This window comes from Phoenix dactylifera, chromosome 13 (assembly GCF_009389715.1).
Source record: "Phoenix dactylifera cultivar Barhee BC4 chromosome 13, palm_55x_up_171113_PBpolish2nd_filt_p, whole genome shotgun sequence".
NCBI classification, from domain to species: domain Eukaryota; kingdom Viridiplantae; phylum Streptophyta; class Magnoliopsida; order Arecales; family Arecaceae; genus Phoenix; species Phoenix dactylifera.
Genome location: NC_052404.1, coordinates 6579022 through 6598998, shown reverse-complemented (window position 1 = coordinate 6598998; position 19977 = coordinate 6579022). Strand labels below are relative to the sequence as shown.

Sequence of the window (19977 nt, the reverse complement as noted above, 5' to 3'; positions counted from 1 at the left end):
AAAAAAGGGTGGAAAGTCAAGTTTGGTAGTCCAAAAAGGAACTCGGGATGGTCGTATTCTGGGAAGATACTCGCAGTTTTGAGGGTGCTACGCCGCTTTTTTAAAATCTAAAAAGAAATTAAGCCTGCCGTTCTAACCTGGACAGCAACACGTCATCTCCCGACAGCGCAGCTGTGCCGGACGTTACCAGGAAGAATATCCAATCCACCAGATTTGAGTAGATAGCTTGGAATCCGAGAAAACCGACGCCCGTCCCCATCCAACTTATCATATAATTGAAGTATACTCCGTGTGCCATATCTGATAAGTAGGGCTACTTATCAACGATAAGTCGGTGGAAAGGCTGTGGAGAGGACTGCAAAACGCATCCAAGAAAGCGAGGCGAAGCCTCAACCTTTTCTCAGCGCTCTCTCTCTCGCGTAGCTTCCGTTCTCTGCTCTCTCGCTTCCGGGGATGGGATTCCGAACCCTAGCCCACCCCCAACCTCCCCGAATCCTGTAAATCTCCCCCTAAAATCTCCGAATTCCCCCTCCAAATCCATCGCCCCCCAGCTCCCCTTCGCCTCCCCTGCTCCAATTCGATCCTTTTCTCGATCGTTCCCACGTAGATTTCGATTTCCTGCGGTCCCTGTCGTTTTCTAGGCTAAATTCAAGGCGAAATGTCGTCGCTGAGTCGGGAGCTGGTGTTCCTCATACTCCAGTTCCTGGATGAGGAGAAGTTCAAGGAATCCGTCCACAAGTGAGTTTCTTTTTTTGGGTTTTTGGATGGAAAAATTTTGTGGTTTTTGTTTTTTTGTTGGAAGGATTTGATTGGTGTGGTTTTGCATTTTGATGCGTTCTGTGGCAGGCTCGAGCAGGAGTCTGGTTTCTTCTTTAATATGAAATACTTCGAGGAAAAGGCGCTTGCTGGAGAGTGGGACGAGGTGGAGAGGTATCTCTCCGGGTTCACCAAGGTGGATGATAATAGATATTCCATGAAGATTTTCTTTGAGATCAGGAAACAGAAGTATCTGGAGGCTTTAGACAGGTTTTGTCTTTTATTCCTGCTTCCTCTGTCTCATTGTTCCCCTTAAAAAGTATTTCTGTGTCAAAAAGGTGGCCTTTTTTTCAAAAAGTTATGTACTTGTCTTGTGCTCAGGCATGATAGGGCGAAGGCAGTTGAGATACTGGTGAAAGACCTTAAGGTCTTCTCAACGTTCAATGAAGAGTTGTATAAAGAAATTACTCAGCTTCTCACTCTTGACAACTTTAGGTAAATTTGCTTTTATCCCTGCACCGTTCTTTTACCCGTTGCATTTGAATTGGTTTATTAAGCATGTAAAGCCTCGTATTTGTTATTCAATTTGACATTAATACCATGACAAGGATATGTTTAGATAACAGAATTAGAATATAACAAACTAGCAAATAACATTTGCAGAGCCCTACCACTAGCTTTTGGTAGTAAGGCAGCATTATACAGACTATGCCTTATGCTAAATATCAAATGAAGGAGAAAGAAATGGTTACATATGATTCAGCACCTATTAAGAAACCAACTACAGCATACAGTTAGAAATATTCCTACAAATGTTCATCTATATAGGAAACTATTTCTGGTTTTCTGATGAATTACCATTTTTACCTGGAAATCTCTCTCAAAGGTGAATATTTGTAAGAAAGACTGTTATTCATTCTGAAGCCTGGACAACAATTCCAAATATAAGATTAATTGTTTATGATATAATAAAGCTTAGAAAAAATATAACCAAGCTAATACATGTTAAGATCCTCATTTTAAGTTTCATGTTTTAATCAAAATAATACTACTATCTCTTTCTTTCAAGTAAAAAATAGTTGGCACCTTATGTGATATTAAATGTTATTTATTCAAAAGAATGGGAGTATCGAAATAATATATCAGCATACACATGCACAATGATTCATATAACCAATACACATAAAAAATGCAGGTCTTATTTTCTTGTTTCATTTTAATTTCCATTCTGTATTCTGAAATCTTTTTTAACGCTGGAGAGGCATGTAGAAGCAATATTTTATATTTCGTGCACAGTAAATTTGCTGACCAAATCTAGCCTACATAAGGCCTAAAGTTATGGTCCTTTAGCCAGTTTTGGCCCATTTTGAAAGCCCTGATTGCACTTCCTTGCTTCTTCAGGGGTGCTTTAGTCACTATTCTTGTAGGGGCATATTGGTAATATATGCAATGGATGGATAGATAACAACTGATTGACCAAGCACTCTAGAGCTCGGACTTTAGGTGGACTTCTGTCTTCGTTGGCTTTTTGCTATCGTTGTCAAAGATATCATCATATTTGAATATATTGATAGTGCAATAATGGCCTACAATGTTAGCAGCTGCTTCAGAAGGAATATAACATAAGAGTGACATTTTGAATTATAGGCATAAGCTCTTGCAAGAGTGTTGTGTTATGTTGTTTCTATGCAAGTGAATCTGCTTGCTGTTCTTCTTGCTGAATTTGGTCTGGTTATTTGGAATCTTCCATAGAAATCTGGGAGAAGTCTTTTTTTTTTGATCCTTGATACTATATATTTTTTTGATCCTTGATACTATATATTTTTTTTTCAGAATTGTTTTCCTTATGAATTCATTCTTTGTACTATGACCTCTTTTATCTCATTTCTAAATTTTTAATTGCCCCTCAAAATATTTTCTATATATGAAATATATTACCAATAAATTCATTTAACAAGTTGATTATGACTGCAGGGAAAACGAACAATTATCTAAATATGGTGACACCAAATCTGCAAGAAGCATCATGCTGATTGAGCTCAAAAAGTTGATTGAAGCAAATCCTCTCTTTCGAGAAAAGCTAGTTTTTCCCACTCTCAAAGCCTCTCGTTTGCGAACGCTAATTAACCAAAGGTAGGGGAATGATATTGAACAGGGGAAAAAATGCTTGTCTTAACACTGTTCATCTCTTACTTTTCTCAACAGAATTTATGCATTCCGATATACATGTAATATTTTCTTTAAGGATATCTGCTAGTTTCATCTAATTTCTTGTTACTAATCAATGTTAACTGTTAGATACTTCAATTGGTTTCTGACATATGCTAGCTGGTTATATGGCAGTTTGAACTGGCAACACCAGCTCTGCAAGAATCCAAGACCAAATCCTGACATCAAGACCTTGTTCACAGACCATACTTGTGCCCCTCCAAATGGAGCTCGTGCTTCACCTGTCTCTGTTCCACTTGCAGCTGTTCCAAAAGCTGCTGCCACATATACACCGCTTGGAGCTCATGCGGTATGTTGTTATTCAACACTGCAATTGGTACGAAGGAGTAAAGTCACAAAATGCTCAGATCAATTGTCTTTTCATGTTATGTTCATGCAGGCATTCCAACCTCCTGCAGCAGCTGCAAATACAAATGCTTTAGCTGGTTGGATGTCTAATGCAGCTGCTTCATCTACTGTTCAGTCTTCTGTTGTTACAGCATCATCTATGCCTGTTCTACCAAATCAAGGTTTGGGTTTTTGTTGTTTGTTTCGTTTTACATTAATTGAGCTATATTAGATATTGATTCTTGATTACAGAAACAGATACAGAAAAGTGATTACTATTTTGCCTTCTATGACACTTCGTTTTGTGGTGATGTTCATAAAATGTAATTCCAACATTCATAAGGTTTTGTGAAATTATTCTAAGATTCAGTAAGCTCAGTGTTTTATGTTTCACATGACAAAAAAATCATGCAGTTTTAACAATTCTTTAAAGCTCCTGCACCGGTAATAATGTTTTCAGATTTTAACTCAATAATTATGTAAAATAGGCAAAATACTTTCTTTCTGCTGGGTGACCAAAGCCTAAAAAGCGAAGCTTAGTTTAAAATTTTTCATTTCTAATGATCTACTGGCATATTTTGCTAGATAGTCGTTGGTATCCTCTACCAACCTGATTCTTTTGCCACATGCACTATGTAAATTTGCACGAAGCAACCTCTCAATATCTTGGGAATTGCATTCATTGATTTGATTATCCTTTAGTGGTCAATCCACTTGCCCACCTGATTAGGGATCAAGGTGCTGCATCTTGCTGTGGCACATGCAAACTTCATCCCATAGTTCTTCCAAGATAATTGTACTGGAGCAAGTTGACATAGGATCAGGTTGACTCTGCATTCATGTCTGTTTGGTTGAGATAAAATGCGTCATGCAAAGATGTTGACCTAAATATGGTACAAACTACAAAGCGTCAAAATCCACCATTGCTTGGAAGCAGGTAGATGGTAAAAATCCTTGAACCTCAAAAATAATTTCCTCAAGCCTATCATACTACAATGAGGATAGTCATGATTGATAGGAAAATGATATTTTATAAGATTTAATTGTCAAGCAAGGTTTGAAGAACCAATTGTACTGCAGTATGATGTGCTCGATACTGAGGCAATCGAGGTACATAACATGCTGTAAAAAGGCATACTTATGAATCATGAGTCTAGACATGGGTGTAGCGCAGTATGTACCGTGCTGGTAGGTGATCAATGTGTCATCATGCCTTGGTACTTCACACCTTGGTTTTAAGATCTTCCTACTCTTGACAAATCTACAATTGTAAGTTTTTTAGAACTTGTTTCTGTGGAACTTGATCGCTTACATTCAACTATCTATCGGAACTTGGAAGTATTATGGATGCAAAACATGATATATATATTTTTTTACTATAAATTCTTACGATAGGTTCCTGATATTAACCATTATGTGAAAAATACCAATACTTTTGCCTTCTTTCGTATGTTCTTTGGAAGCAAGTTAAATGTATCCGTCTTGAGTTCATCCTCCAATTTCCTTCAGATTGAATGTTTTTTTTTATTTTATTTTTGTAAAAATAAAACTGAATGCCCTTTGCATTTATATTTTGGCCACTTGCAATTGTGGCATCTTCCTACTTTTGAAATCTGACTCTGATCTGAAGATAATTTTGTTTGTGAAGATGCTTTTCCTTTATAACTATAGATAATAATTTGAGCTTCAATTTCATCTTTCAATCTGGTTAAGATTGAGGAATAGGCGAGCTTTAGTATTAGATCGTTGCAGCCACATGCCAAGGAATGTATGCCTGCAGCTGTAGGTTGTTACCAATACCATGTATAATAATATTACTCAGAAGTGTGATAATACTCTAGTTAGGATTGAGAAATAGGTGAGCTCTGGTATTAGATCATTGCAGCCACATGCCAAGGAATGTATGCCTGCAGCTGTAGGTTGTTACCAATACCATGTATAATAATATTACTCAGAAGTCTGATAATACTGCAATGTCTTTTCTTCAGCAGTTTCTATGTTAAAACGCCCACGAACTCCTCCAAATGCACTCAGTATGACAGACTATCAGAATGCTGAATCTGAACAGCTAATGAAACGTTTGAGACCTGGTGCGCATCCTGTGGATGAGGTAACATTAATAGCTTAATATTTTTTTAAAGAAGTGTGGTGCTACAATTTGGGCATTTTGTATTACCATTACTTGTCAACCTATGCATTGTGTGTTACCATAATTTGTCATCCTCTAAATCTTTTTTTCTTGCATGTATATTACTCATGTCTCTATTCTGATGCAGGTTTCGTATCTAGCATCTCATCCGCAAGTTGTATGGTCACTGGATGACCTGCCAAGGATGGTTGTGTGTACGTTGACACAAGGATCCATTGTGAATAGCATGGACTTCCATCCTACCCATCATACTCTACTTCTTGGTACAGTGGTCTTTCTGATATTTGATTGCTTGAGTAACTATGAACAAATAACTTTTATATTACGTGTAAATTAGCTCTCTCATAACCTGCATCTACAGTGGGTTCTGGGAATGGTGAGGTTACACTTTGGGAAGTTGGTCTGCGAGAGAGGTTGGTGTCTAAGCCGTTCAAAATACGGGATATGGCAGCTTGTTCACAACAGTTTCAGGTCCTCATCATACTTCTGTAAAGAACCATGGATCGAAAAATTACTATTACTTCTTTTTTTTTTTTAAATAAAGAAACCTTTGTGAATTGTATGCTGTCATTGTTGCTCTATGGTTTTCACTTCTTGATTGATAGTTAAAGCTTAGCTTTAGTAATTGATGTTAGTTGTAATGTCCATATCTTGATTGATGGTGTAAACTTAAGAACTTCAGCAATTGATATAAGTTGTAATATTACACATCTCGCAATGTTTTACAATGAGAATCTCTCGTCAAGTACCCCCCCCCTCTCTAAAAATGTTAGTGCCATGGCATATACGCGTGCACGTGTATGTATATACGTATACATATGTATGCATTAGTACTATTTGATTATAAAGATTTTCTTCTATAATGGGTAGTCAGCATACAAGCCCATTACTATGTATATTGTTAATTGTGTGGTCCATATTTTATTATTTGTTCTTTCTATGAGCTTGTACCTTGTTTAGCTATAAGGTTTGTTTTGCGTGCATTCACTTTTGTGTACTAATGTGCTTATTTGAGCATGGATCTTTAAGTTTATATATTTAAATGCGTTCCTAATGAAAATTTTAATATCTGTAATTTTTGTTCCTTGAGCTTGAAAGTATTAGAGCCCAAATGTCATTTTCTTGAGACTACCATGAAGTTTCAAAGATTGTCTGGGATATTGATCTGTTAACTGGGCCATCCTGTCATTACACTGAGTAGCTGTGCCACCACCTTTAGCATTTTCGAGCATCCGTTGCTGTATCTTTGCCAGCATATCTCCTGATATAGACAACCTGTCGTTTGCTTACCATTGGTAACCTTGTCAAGTAAAATAGCTCCTTTGGTGTTTCAAAGAGCACTTCAGTGATGCTCCAGTAGTGCCTCCGAATAGCCGGAAAATTGTTTGGCAGGCGGAAGTGTCCCAACTCCCACCCCTTATTAAGATTTCTCCTTCGTTCTTCTTGACTTTGTCCTCCTATAAGTAGTGGTCTTCAGGGGCCTTATGCTTCTATTTAGATCAGCTTTAGGTTAGCTGCCCTTTTTTTGGTGGGGGTGGGTGGCGGGGAGGGGGTCAAATCCTGCCCAACTCAGCCTGTTTAACTCCTACTGGATCATTTATTTGGGGTTATCTGCTAATTTGTTGTTGATTCTTTCATCTACATTCTTCTTGTTTATTTTCAAGCTATTCCTTTTTTTTTTGGTGCACATTGAAGTGATATTCAATTGGTGAATCATGTATCTTCAACTGCTTTTAGAAGGATATTGAGAGGTCCATGACGGCACTAGAGTTAACCAGAAGTGCCATCCGTTTAGCAAGACTATAACCTATTTGTGGTGTCAAAATAGACTTACGTGCATGGTTAAAGCATGGATGTGATTTAACACCCATGCTCGGGACTAGAAAGGTGAAGTTGTATTTTGCCAAAGGCTAGAAACTCCCCTAGAAGCACAACTATATGGAAAATTTATATGATCCCTGCAATAATTTCCATCAAGGTGATGCTGGTTTAACATTGCTCTAGACTTTTATGCTGCTTAAGAGTAGAATAAGTTTAATTCATGAATTGATGAATGACGAATGAGCAAAGTATAAATGGCAAGCTTAAGCACTTGAAGAAAGTGAGAAATTTTTTTTTTGTGGGTGGGTGGGGCGCAGGGAGGCGCATATGGAGTATTGTGGTATGAAATAAGAAGAAAAGTACCTTCATAGTAGTGTTTTCTAGTAACCTTGATGATATGTCATGGAAGAGCTGTACTGGGATCAAGATTCAAGTATAGCTACTGATACGCAAAAACTAACATTCTCTCTATAGAAAATGAGGCAATAACTGTAATAGAGGCATGCCTTGAAGCAGAGATCAATGCAGGTATCATGGTTATGCACCAGAACCATCCATTAACATGCTAAGTGATCTTATCAGCGAGAAGCTGTTGATAATTCCAGTATGTTAGGGAAGAGCCAAGAGGAAGTGACAATACTGAAAGACAACAATAGTTTTTAGCAGCATACACTTTTGATGAAGTTTTATTTATTTATTTGCCCAAACTTGACATGGGTTATTTGGGGAGGAGGCTTCCTAGGTCTAAGGCAATGAGATTAGCACATGGTGGCACAGGTAAGGTAGTTAAAAATCCCATGACAAACTTCATGCACTTTAGTCAAGGAAGATAGCAAATTCAGGAAAGGCATAGAGCATTCTTCAGACCATGTAGGCTTCTAAAGAATGCTAAAGTTTTGAATCATATATGTCAAGGAGATGTGTCATAAAAATCATTAAATGCTTGGTGCTCTGGGATGTGCCATAAATTTTATTAAATGCTTGGTACTCTTTCTTTGAATGGCCAGCAACATCGAGCAATCCTAGATATGCTTCCAAAGACATCAGTTGAGCTCCAAAATCTTTTAAGGATGGCAGTAGATTAATATGACGTGTGCCAAGTAAATGTAGATCGAGGATTTCCCCTTTTTCTCTCAGTCACAAGCACACATCTGCGCACACACACGGGGAGAAAAACTAAAGACATGATTTTAGTATTTCACTAAAAGAGTATCAAAACAGCATGTTAAATTTGCCAAAACATATTGCAATGGTGCTGAAATTTAAAAGAGCAAGTTGAAAGAGCAAAAGTACAAAAATTAGCAGCAATACTGTTGATACTGGTTTACGCTAGGAGAAATAGACAGTCCCTATTAATTGTCAATAGCAAAAGATTAGTGCTTGAGAAAGCAAGAAATTGGTTCCAAAACTTCAAGGTTATGGTCTTTTTGTAAAATGAGAAAAATGGTGAGTAAGAAGTAAAATCGATCTCATAGTGGGACTTAAAAAAATTGGTCATTAGTTGTGATGGTCGAAGGAGGAAGTTTTAATGTCAAGTTAGAGCGTAAAATCTAGAATCCCTTGAAGGATATATAAAGTAAATCTAAACCAAAAAAAAATCGTGTATTTCTCCTTTGAACTTTGGCACCAGAAATGCCATGAAAAGATTCATGAGCTGCCCCATCTTACAATTGGATCCATTAGACCCTTGATCTATGTTATTAAGAACAAAGCCTAGTGTTTTGGTCAAAAGCCAAACAACCTTCTAGCAGTTAGTGCTGTTTAAATTGCAAATTTCTGGAGATCTGCTTGTGAAGGTGTATATGCATAAGAATGATGTAACACTTTAGTCAAATGGTGGAGATCGGCATGAATGATCTATCATGATAATTCTCTTACGCTTCAAAGCATTCGTGGAAATCACAGGAAGGCCTCTGCTGTCATTTTATTTGTAGAGTTGGGGGAGAGCACAAATTGCATTATCAATGGCAACAGTGCCATTACACACATTTTAATAGTGGTGGTAACTATTATATGGGATATAACAGCATGTAGATATAATCAAAAAGAACAATATTCTTCATGCATTAACATTTAGCACCTATGTGACTGCAATAGCTTAATAGAACAATAGTGAAGTTTATAGAGATTTTAAACTCATCCAGGATGAAGTTTGACTGGTTATAACCACCAAACAAATCCTACAGTGCCTTAAAGCATTCTATGCGGATTTCTTAGCCTGCTGACTTTGTACATTAATGAAACGATTAGATGATGTACATTTCATTGTGTGATCTCCAAGGTTGTTATCTAGCTTACCATCCATGTGGTTAACAACATAAAATTAATTTATCATCTCTTTTTCTGCTTTAGTATCTAAAGCATGCCTCTTTCAGCTGTTAGTACAGATTTATAATGGTACTTCCATATGCTGGAGAAATTCAAACTTTATATAAAGTAGCAAGTTGTTTAGCTTCTTTTGTAGTTTGTGCAAGTAAATAAACTGGAATTGTCCAGATGCATTTATGTTTTTCTATTAATATGGTTCAGATGGTTGATGTGGATCTTTTGCTTGATCTGTCTTTTCTCATTTATATTTAAACAGAGTGCCATTGTGAAAGACTCTTCTATATCCATTACTCGAGTTACTTGGAGTCCAGATGGAAGTCTGATAGGCAAGTGTTTCTCTTGGAGAGTGTCAAGTTATTCTAGTACTTGTTATTTTCTTTAATCTTGATTTTGTGGCTTCAGGGGTTGCATTTACAAAACACTTGGTTCACCTACATGCCTATCAAGCGCCTAATGATCTACGTCAAGTTTTAGAGGTTAGTTGCAACTTGTTATTGCCTGTCTAAAGATGGAATGAAAGTGGCTTTCACAATCCCTTTTGTTAGCAGATTGATGCTCATGTTGGACGAGTCAATGACATTGCATTCTCTCATCCAAACAAACAACTATGTGTGGTGACTTGTGGAGATGATAAGCTGATAAAGGTTTGAGCTGGCAAAACCTCTCTTTGTTTATGTTGGTTTTAATTCTCGTCACTTATTCTCTGATTGAGATTTGTATGCATTATAGGTCTGGGATTTGAATGGACAGAGGCTTTATGTCTTTGAAGGACACGAGGCACCTGTGTATTCTGTATGCCCCCACCACAAGGAGAACATTCAGGTATTTATTGCCAGCAACACCTAGCTGATTTTTGAAGGAAAATGTTAGAATTTATGCTGTTCAGGTAGATGATGATATCACTGGATCTTCATTCTGCATAACAGCTGTACTTCTCTTCTGAAAAATTCAAATGTAATTAGTAAGAATGATGAGGTATCTGTATTGGCTGAAATACTTAGCTAGAAATACCAATGTTTAACATACCGTCGAAACCTATGGAACACTAGCTTTTAAATTATGAGCTTTGCCCTATTTTGGCAAAACCTTTTCCATTTCCAATGCCTCTTGGCAACTGTTTGTCATGAAAGCCTCACCCTTTCTAAATCTCTCTCTCTCTCTCTCTCCCCACCCCCCCCCTCTTCGTGCAAAATATACCATCCTAGGCACTTCAGATCATGTATAGATTATTCTAATAGGGGAAATTGCATTGGTATATTTTACATGGAAAAAAAGGATATTGTAGTGGTGACTCTTGATTTATAATCTCTTTTTTCATCCTTTCAGATTTGAGCTTCTTGAGCTTGCTTAAGTTCATCTCTATGTTATGCTAATAGGAGTATCTTTTTGCCAATCAAGTAAAACCACGCTCCCAAGAAAGGAAGAAATGAAGAACAAAAGAAGAAGACTCATTCAATTAGAATAAATCAATAAATAGTATGCGAGGACCCATGAAGGCATGTGTTTGGTCCCACATTGTTTATTCGCCAAGAAGATCTTGGGTACTTATATAGGACTAAGAAACTCAAAAAATACCTTCTGGCTAATATTTTTGGATGAGATCCTGGGTTATAACAAATGATATTAGAGCGAATTCAGCCCATAGCCTATGTAGACTAAGGGATACTGCAGCACGGGTTTATGAAGACTGACCACAGGCCGATTGTGGTACTTATGATTAGATTTGAATGAATTTGAACCCTTAGCCTGACAAAAACATTAGGGCTTCAACGGAGGGAGTATGTGAAGATCGTGCGGGCATGTATTTAGTCCCACATCGGTTATTCGCCGAGGAGATCTTGAGTACTTTTACATAGCTAAGAAACCTAAAAATACCTTCTGGCTAGCCTTTTTGGGTGAGGTCCTGAATCGTGACATAGTAGAAATAAGGTAAGCTAAGCACTGAAATGGTCTTGTGAAAATAACCAGTTCCCACTGTATCTTGAGTGGCAAGACTGATGATTTAACTCATCTGGATCTATTGTAATTGACTAACGAATAAACATCACAAGAATCTTCTAACTAATACAGTTCATAATATATACGAAGTATAAACTTTGAAGTATGATGTTCAGATAATTTTTTTTTTTGGAATTTTTTGCATGAATACCCTCGTAAAACACTTGTTTTGTCATTCTACCTTTTTTTTATTTTTGTTTTTGCATATGTACCCATGCTATCTAATAACGTTAAAAAATTAACGGTTTTAAATTAAAATGACTAAAATATCCTTAATGGGTAGGCATGCAAATAGATCGCGATTCCGATAACAGGATGAGAAAATAGGGACAATAGCATAATTTTAAAATTTTATTTTATTTTTAATTAATATAAATATGATTTTTCTTAACACCGTTAGAGCAACCGTTATATTATGGGCATTTGTATAATAACAGAGTTTTACGAGGGTATACATGCAAATATCAATTTTGGAAGGGTATTTATGCAAAATCTGATATTTAGAAGGGTATCCATGCAGAAAATCCCTTTTTTTTTTGCAGTTCTTTTTTCCCTATTTTTGACTTTCTATGTTGCAACTTTGCTGATTTGGTATGTGAACTCTGCAATTTTTTTAATTCATTTTGATTCCATCTGTGAGTAACCAAAATAAGTAATTAAATATGTAAGGGCAGAATGGGCTAGCAGTTAAACCCTTGGCAGGTATCCTTGGCTAAATAAAGAGGGATTCCTGGATGCATGACTGGGTTAAAATTATTTCTGAATTGAAGATTTCTGAGATCTTTCTTTAGATATATTAGCGCATTTGGAAGTTTTGTGCTGGCATGCCATCACATAAAGTAAGTCACTTTTTCAATCTGGATACATGCCTTTCTGACAACTCTTTCTGTTTTGACTTTGTAGTTCATCTTCTCAACTTCTCTAGATGGGAGAATAAAGGCATGGCTATATGACAACATGGGCTCTAGGGTTGATTATGATGCTCCTGGGCGTTGGTGTACTACAATGCTCTATAGCGCTGATGGAAGTAGGTAAGTGAAGTAATATTAGGAGTTCTGCAATTAAATTTGATAATGTATCCTTGTAAATATACAATTGTTGTTTACATTCAATAATTAACACATTGTCTATCTGTATCTATCACTGTGTAGATTATTCTCATGTGGAACTAGTAAGGATGGAGACTCTCACCTGGTTGAGTGGAACGAAAGTGAAGGAGCAATAAAGAGGACATATTCGGGTTTCCGAAAAAAATCAACAGGTGTTGTTCAGTTTGATACTGCTCAGAATCATTTTTTGGCAGCCGGTGAAGATAACCAGATAAAATTCTGGGATGTGGACAGTGTTAACATGCTTACAAGCACAGATGCTGAGGGTGGACTCCCGGTCAGTCTTTATAATATATGTGTGTGCGTACATGTATATTTATACATATATATGTATATACATGTGTGTATGTGTGTGTGTGTGTATATAGATTTTTTTAATTAACCCTTGTAATGTTGGTACATCAATTACTGCAGAGTCTTCCATGTTTGAGATTCAACAAGCAAGGAAATCTTCTTGCTGTTAATACAGTTGATAATGGTTTTAAGATACTTGCTAATGTGGATGGCCTCAAATCCCTGCGAGCTTTTGGAAGCCGACCTTTTGAAGCATTTAGAGCTCAATATGAAGCTACTTCTATCAAGGTTAGAACTTAGACTGAGCGTATAATATCAGATGTACAATGGCTTTCCAACCTTCAAATTTCTTGATCAGGTTTCAGGCACCCCCGTGGCTGCAAGCATCTCTCCAAACATCAGTAGAGTTGATCGCTTAGACAGAAACTCACCTGCAAGGCCATCTCCTGTTCTTGTATGTTTAATCAAAGAGTAAAAAATTTAAGGCCTTATGGGATTATTGCTTTTGCTTTCTTGGCTAGGCATATATTTGACATGAAATCAGTATAAAGGATCTTCTTATTTGCATATGTTGTCATTTCACTTTTCGCAATTATTTACATTTTCTTTATTGTTTTATTTTTTTTAATTCAAACTTTTTTTCTCCTGGTTATTATACATTGTGCACACCATTCTATGGTGTGTTGGGCTGCCTACACTTAGATGCTTGCGAACAGCTCAGACTCGGCTTATTAATCAGCTGTCAAGCCCATTTATTCAAAAAGTGAGCTACTCAAGCTGCACTTTGGGGCACAGCTTAATTATAAACAAGCCGATTCTGAATACACTCCGATTTGCAAAATTTGGTATATGCTCAGGCTCATTATAGCAGAGCTTGAATATCTAGGGGGTAGGTTGGTTTGAATCCTGACTTCAGCTCAAAAGCCTTGTTGACATTGCTGAGCCAGGGCCTAACAGCCCTAAGCTTGGTTTGTTGGTGTTCCAAGTGATGTGTTGTTTGTCACTTTAGACTCAGCATGTTGGCCCTTTCCCTCATTGATAAAATCATTAAACCTTGGCAGCTTTATATACATGTATGTATGTATGTATGCTACATCAAGAAATTGGGGGTGGGATTCCCACATGCGAAAGTACTTGAATGGCTTTGATCCAGAGCCGACAGCTGGAATAAAATGCATGTTTTTCCTTTATATATGCATTTATATACATTTCTGCCCTTATAGACACATATGTGCATATATGAAAAATCTCTAAAGTGAAAATACAAATGAAAACAAGGAGCTGCATATTATAAACTACTTTTCCTTTGATTTCTGGCCAAGGCCAAGCCCTCTGAATGGAAAAATATCTTTGCACCCAGGACCCTATGTTCTCCATATTAGGCCTCCTCAATGGGGCCTACACTACTGCAAGTCTGCAACCATTTATAGACACATAGATAAGCACAGTTCTTTTGGCCTAATTGTATCTGTGTATGTTAGACGTGCACGCTGCTTTTTGGCTTTTCTTCCCCTGTTTTGGGAGAGGGGGGAAGTGTAATGACATGGATTTTCTTACTTACAATTTCATGCTTTTTGTAGAATGGAGGTGATCCATCATCTAGGAGTATAGATAAGCCAAGAATTTCAGAAGAATTGCCTGATAAGATTAAGCCCTGGGAATTGGCTGAAATTCTGAATCCACAGCAATGTCGAGTTGTTACCATGCCAGAGAGCACGGATTCTGCCACAAAGGTGCTAATTGTTCTATATTTATATATATCTCATGCTGACAGAACTCTAAATCTAGGGTTTCTATTGGTTTAACAATCACACTTTCACATGTACAGGTTGCAAGACTGCTTTACACAAACTCTGGGGTTGGCTTGTTAGCACTAGGGTCCAATGGTGTTCAGAGGCTGTGGAAGTGGAGCCGTAGAGAGCAGAATCCAAGTGGCAAGGCAATTTGCTAGCATTTGACTCTATTTTTTATGTTATATTCTTGAATATTTATATAAACGAATAAGGTGTACTAAGTCTGTTGTGGGTTATAGGCCACAGCCAGTGTTGTGCCACACCATTGCCAACCAAACAGTGGTCTTCTTATGACTAATGATGTGCCGGATACGAACCCAGAAGAAGCAGTCCCCTGTATCGCACTCTCAAAGAATGATTCATATGTAATGTCTGCATGTGGTGGGAAAGTTTCATTATTTAACATGATGACATTTAAGGTAAATTGGCAATGTCTATGTCATGGATTATATGCAAACATCATTAATGCTAAGCATTTTCTAACTAGGCAATTAATTTATACTCTTGCAGGTAATGACAACATTCATGCCACCCCCACCAGCATCTACATTTTTAGCATTCCACCCACAGGACAATAACATCATAGCAATTGGAATGGAAGATTCAACCATCCACATATACAATGTGAGAGTGGATGAGGTGATTTTCTTTAACCTATGACAAACTTGCTGTTGTTCTTGTTGCTGTCGATAATAATTTTCTTTTGAGTACTTCCATCAGGTTAAAACAAAGCTGAAAGGCCATCAGAAACGCATAACCGGTTTAGCATTCTCCAACAATCTTAATATACTCGTATCATCAGGTGCTGATGCACAGGTTAGTAATAACAATGGTTTCTTGCAGTTTGTCTATCTTGAAACATGGTCCGAAATTTCTGAAAATTGTACTTCATATGAATTTTGTTTTCTATCAATGCACCACATACACGTGCACAGGTGGATATATGTATGTACTATGTATATATTTATGTAACAAAAACATAAATGCGATCTCAAGGAATGATAAAACCTCTTATTTACAAATTCATGAACTTTTAGGAAAAAGGGCCAAGAAATTAGAAGATTTTAGACTACTCCGTAGATTAGCAGCGAGAGAATTTATGTAAAATTGCTTTTTTGAAAAAAATAAAGAACTAGCAAAGTACGCCATACTGCACTGAACCGGACAGTACGGGGCGTACTGTACCGTACTGGCTCGGTACCAATATGCGGTACAAGGGGCGTACCAACACTCCGTACATCGAATAGGCCTCTGTACCAGATGTACTGATACAGTAACAAGGTGGCACCGGTACAGAGCCTGATAGCGAGACGACATACCTTGAGAACTAGAGATTTGGCCTGAAGAATAAACTATTAAATTGCGGTAAACTATGTGCATTGTACAACTGAGATTGTGTCTAGTAAGAATGGGTTGCTACAAGGAATGGTATTTTGTAGTGATTTATTAAAATGCGACAAGGGAGCAAGCGAGTGGGGAGAAACTGGAACTTGATTTTTATTTGCTCCATTATTCCAGGATTCTTGCTTCTCCTGCTGTTGTAGTAAAGGGCTTCGAAAGTGCTAATAACATAGGTTATTAGCCCTCCTACATAACACTTGAGTATGAATACATGATTAAGTAGCATTTGCATTATAATATGTTGTATACCAGCGTGCTTTGGTATATCTAATTTTATACTGGCTTCCAAAATCTTTCCCAAGATTTCTTTGTCTTTTGAGAGAGTTTGAACTGTGACGTTTTCTTGCTCCAATGTCGAGTCCCATGTCTCAGAAGGGTTTATGCTGCCATTAATATTGTTCGGCTTCACCAACTTCTAATCGACTTGCATAATTTTATTGCCAGCCCTATTTACTGTGACAAATAGGACCCTGGGTTTTGTTGGCTGATAAAGCTCACATAAAATATTACCTTGTTTTCCACTAAAACATTTTTGAACTATGATGTTTTCTTGCTCTGACATCAAGTCCTGTGTCCTACTTACTGTGACAAACAGAGATCCTGGGTTTTATTATCTGATGAACATCTATATAAAATTTATCTTGTTTGCCGAAAAGAAAAGAAACATATTTTATTTTCACAGCTTTCTCCAATCTATTAGTCTCATTTTTATGAATACACTTCTTGCATCAAACTCTTGTAACTCCTTGCAAAGTCTGTTTTGAATTTTGATGTTATACCAGTTAGTTTGAGTGAGATCATGGAAGTATTGGCATGTATATTATTGTACACTACAGGTATTTTTCACCTGCCATGTTGATATATGGGTGTTTTCCACAAGATTTGATTACAAGCATATAGAACGGATGTAAGAAAATTTGAGGGATGCACTTCATATTCGTATCTTTGTTGAAGGATATAGGAAGAGTAAAGACCTCAGATAAAAAGATGGAAGCTGTAATAAAGAACATGGAAAGTAAGAGATAGCACTAAATAGGAAAGCTTGGCATTTCAGAATTGATAAATCTGACCTCAGATAGTTGGGACAAGGTTTGATGGTTATGATTATGGTTATAAGCATGCAGATTGGACTGTTGCTACCATTTGTTGGTATGAAGCATCCATCTTGCTCTGACACTTGCTCCTCTGGTTCTAATTGCCTTTGTGCACGCTAAATTATGCAACTATCCAGCATATGAGTTTTAGATATTGAAATAATTTATCACTTGTCTCTCTGACTAAGATTCACCATCTCGCTATCAGACCCCGTACGGTGCCACACTAGCACTATGTCAATATGGTACAGAATTTTTTCAGCATACCGAATGTCGGTACACCACCTATACCGAGTACTAGTATCGAACTGATACGGTACAGTACACCCCGTACCGTCCGGTTCGGACCCGTATGGTGAACCATGCCCTCGACTTTGTAGTACATATGACTTATCGGTCTTAACTCATTACTCTTCATGGTTGGTTAGCCTTATTTTTTCTAGTGATTTTTGTATTTCAGTTATATCCTTTGATTTGGCTTTTATAAGATGATTAATCAACTGTGGTTGCACTTGTTTATTTCTATCTTATTTTTTGCTAGACCACCTTAAAGTTGAGACAAGTAGCTTTGGGTGTTAAGTAATCTTGATAGTAGAGTTTCTGCCTTTTGCTTTCTTTCTCCTTTGTGCCACAGTTAATGTTTATTGCTGCTTTGTGCTATCATTTTGTCTGCATCTCTGGTGCTAGACTCAGGACTTTGTGCTTATTCAAGGGTTTCAAGCATTTATTATGTGCATCTCATGTATGCTTTAATGATGGCTTTAACCCATCAACAATGTGCCCATTTAGCTGCTACCACTGCCCTTTCATCTTTCCTGGCAGACTACACTAAGACTGAGAAAGGTAGCAGCAAGATGCTTGGTCTGGCATGTTGACACTTTCCATCTGTTTTGCTTTGTGGGGATCAATTTTAGTTTTGAGTACAATTTTCAATCCCTCTATTTTATTAGTGTTTGAGCAGTTGAATCTTTTCTTCCTTTTCCTTTGCACTTTTTTGGTTTTTGTTTGAGTTAAAAGTAGTTGATAATGATAATCAATGGAACTAATTTCACATTTGCATATTTTGGTTTTGCCATCACAAATACAATTTACCTATGCAGCTTTGGGTGTGGAACACGGAGATATGGGAGAAAAGGAAATCTATAGCCATCCAACTTCCTGCTGGGAAGGCGCCTGCTGGTGATACGCGTGTCCAGTTCAATTCTGACCAAACTCGCCTACTGGTAGTCCATGAAACACAGTTAGCAATTTATGATGCCTCCAAAATGGAGCGTATCCATCAGGTAACATATTTTCTTTGAGACCTGTCTCCATGATGAGTTCTGAATCTTCTTATGAGATGTATCTCCATTTCAGTGGGTTGCCCAGGAAAGTCTTTCTGCTCCAATATCATATGCTTCCTATTCATGCAACAGCCAACTGGTCTATGCTTCGTTTTGTGATGGTAATATTGGTGTTTTTGATGCTGACAATTTGAGATTAAGATGTCGGATTGGCCCATCAGCATACATGTCACCGGCAAGTGCGAACAGGTAGTCATGTTTTATGTCAGGCATTACTCAGCCTTTCTAAAGGAACATCTGCATTGTGTGAAACTGTATTTAGTGTAATGTTAGTTTGTATTTCTTAAAGTTCAATATTAACATTCTTATTATTTCTACATTGTGTATCAAAAAAAGAAACAACAACAACAACAAAAAGAACTATTATACTTACCCTTTATCTCCTGCAGCAGTAATTAGTCTACGTCGTATGTTTTCGATGGCACTCCATTTTTCCCTTTTAGTTCCCTTTAGAGTGTTCATGTTACTTTGTTTCTAGAACAGTTTGTTGTTTAATAGGATTTAACTTCCATTAACCAAGCATCTTTCTATTATCACAGCAACCCACCGGTGTATCCCCTTGTTGTTGCTGCACACCCACAAGAGCCAAATCAATTGGCAGTTGGGTTGACAGATGGAGCAGTTAAAGTGATAGAGCCCTTGGAGTCCGAGGGAAAGTGGGGAGCTCCAGTACCTGTTGAAAATGGCGTAGCCGCGTAGCTAACGGTAGGACACCAGCATCATCAGCTACATGCAATCCAGCTGTAGACCAGCTCCAAAGGTGATGGTGATGGCTCCATGTATGTAAATGTTCTAATCTAGCTCCAAAGGTGATGGTGATGGCTCCATGTATGTAAATGTTCTAATCTTATATTGATCTACTTGTATTTAGATTGTATTAACTTGTAGGCTTAATTTATTTATCTCAAGATAACTTTCTACACCTTTATATGTGCCTCTTGAAAGGTGAGCATAAAAAGAAACAATAAGAACAATGTAAGTTTGTGCATGTTGTAAGTGGTGAATGCTGATTTGTTATTTACATCCTTGTCTAAATGTACCTTTCGAAAAAAAATCATGTCTGGTTGAAATTTTTGGAGTCTAGTTTTCTTTTCTTTCATTATTTCATGAATAGCATCCTTGTGACCACTTGAGGTATTGCTGATCAAGTAAAATGACTATGCTAGTGATGGATTACATGCCATTGAAAAGTTCCTGGTGTCATTTGCATCAACTTTCTGGAGAAACCTTTTCCAGAAATTATTCTAATGATAAACTCGACTGTTTGGTCAGATTGTGTGCAAAACTATATTATTCTCCCTGTCGTGATATGAATGCGGGACTGAAGAGCTTTGA

General features: G+C 37.3%; 1 protein-coding gene across 1 annotated transcript; it reads left to right on the top strand.

Moving 5' to 3' along the window:
• Positions 1–394: 394 nt before the first annotated feature.
• LOC103707931 (protein TPR1) lies at positions 395–19696 on the top strand. The gene is made up of 25 exons (XM_008792644.4): positions 395–738; positions 847–1026; positions 1138–1251; positions 2731–2889; positions 3100–3274; positions 3365–3494; positions 5301–5422; positions 5589–5724; positions 5823–5932; positions 9867–9936; positions 10013–10086; positions 10159–10254; positions 10340–10432; positions 12512–12639; positions 12760–12994; positions 13132–13299; positions 13370–13465; positions 14592–14744; positions 14840–14950; positions 15044–15223; positions 15315–15443; positions 15525–15620; positions 18400–18582; positions 18656–18831; positions 19182–19696. Exons 1-25 carry the CDS (start codon positions 659–661, stop codon positions 19339–19341), a joined length of 3354 nt encoding a protein of 1117 aa, XP_008790866.2. The 5' UTR covers positions 395–658; the 3' UTR covers positions 19342–19696.
• Positions 19697–19977: the final 281 nt, after the last annotated feature.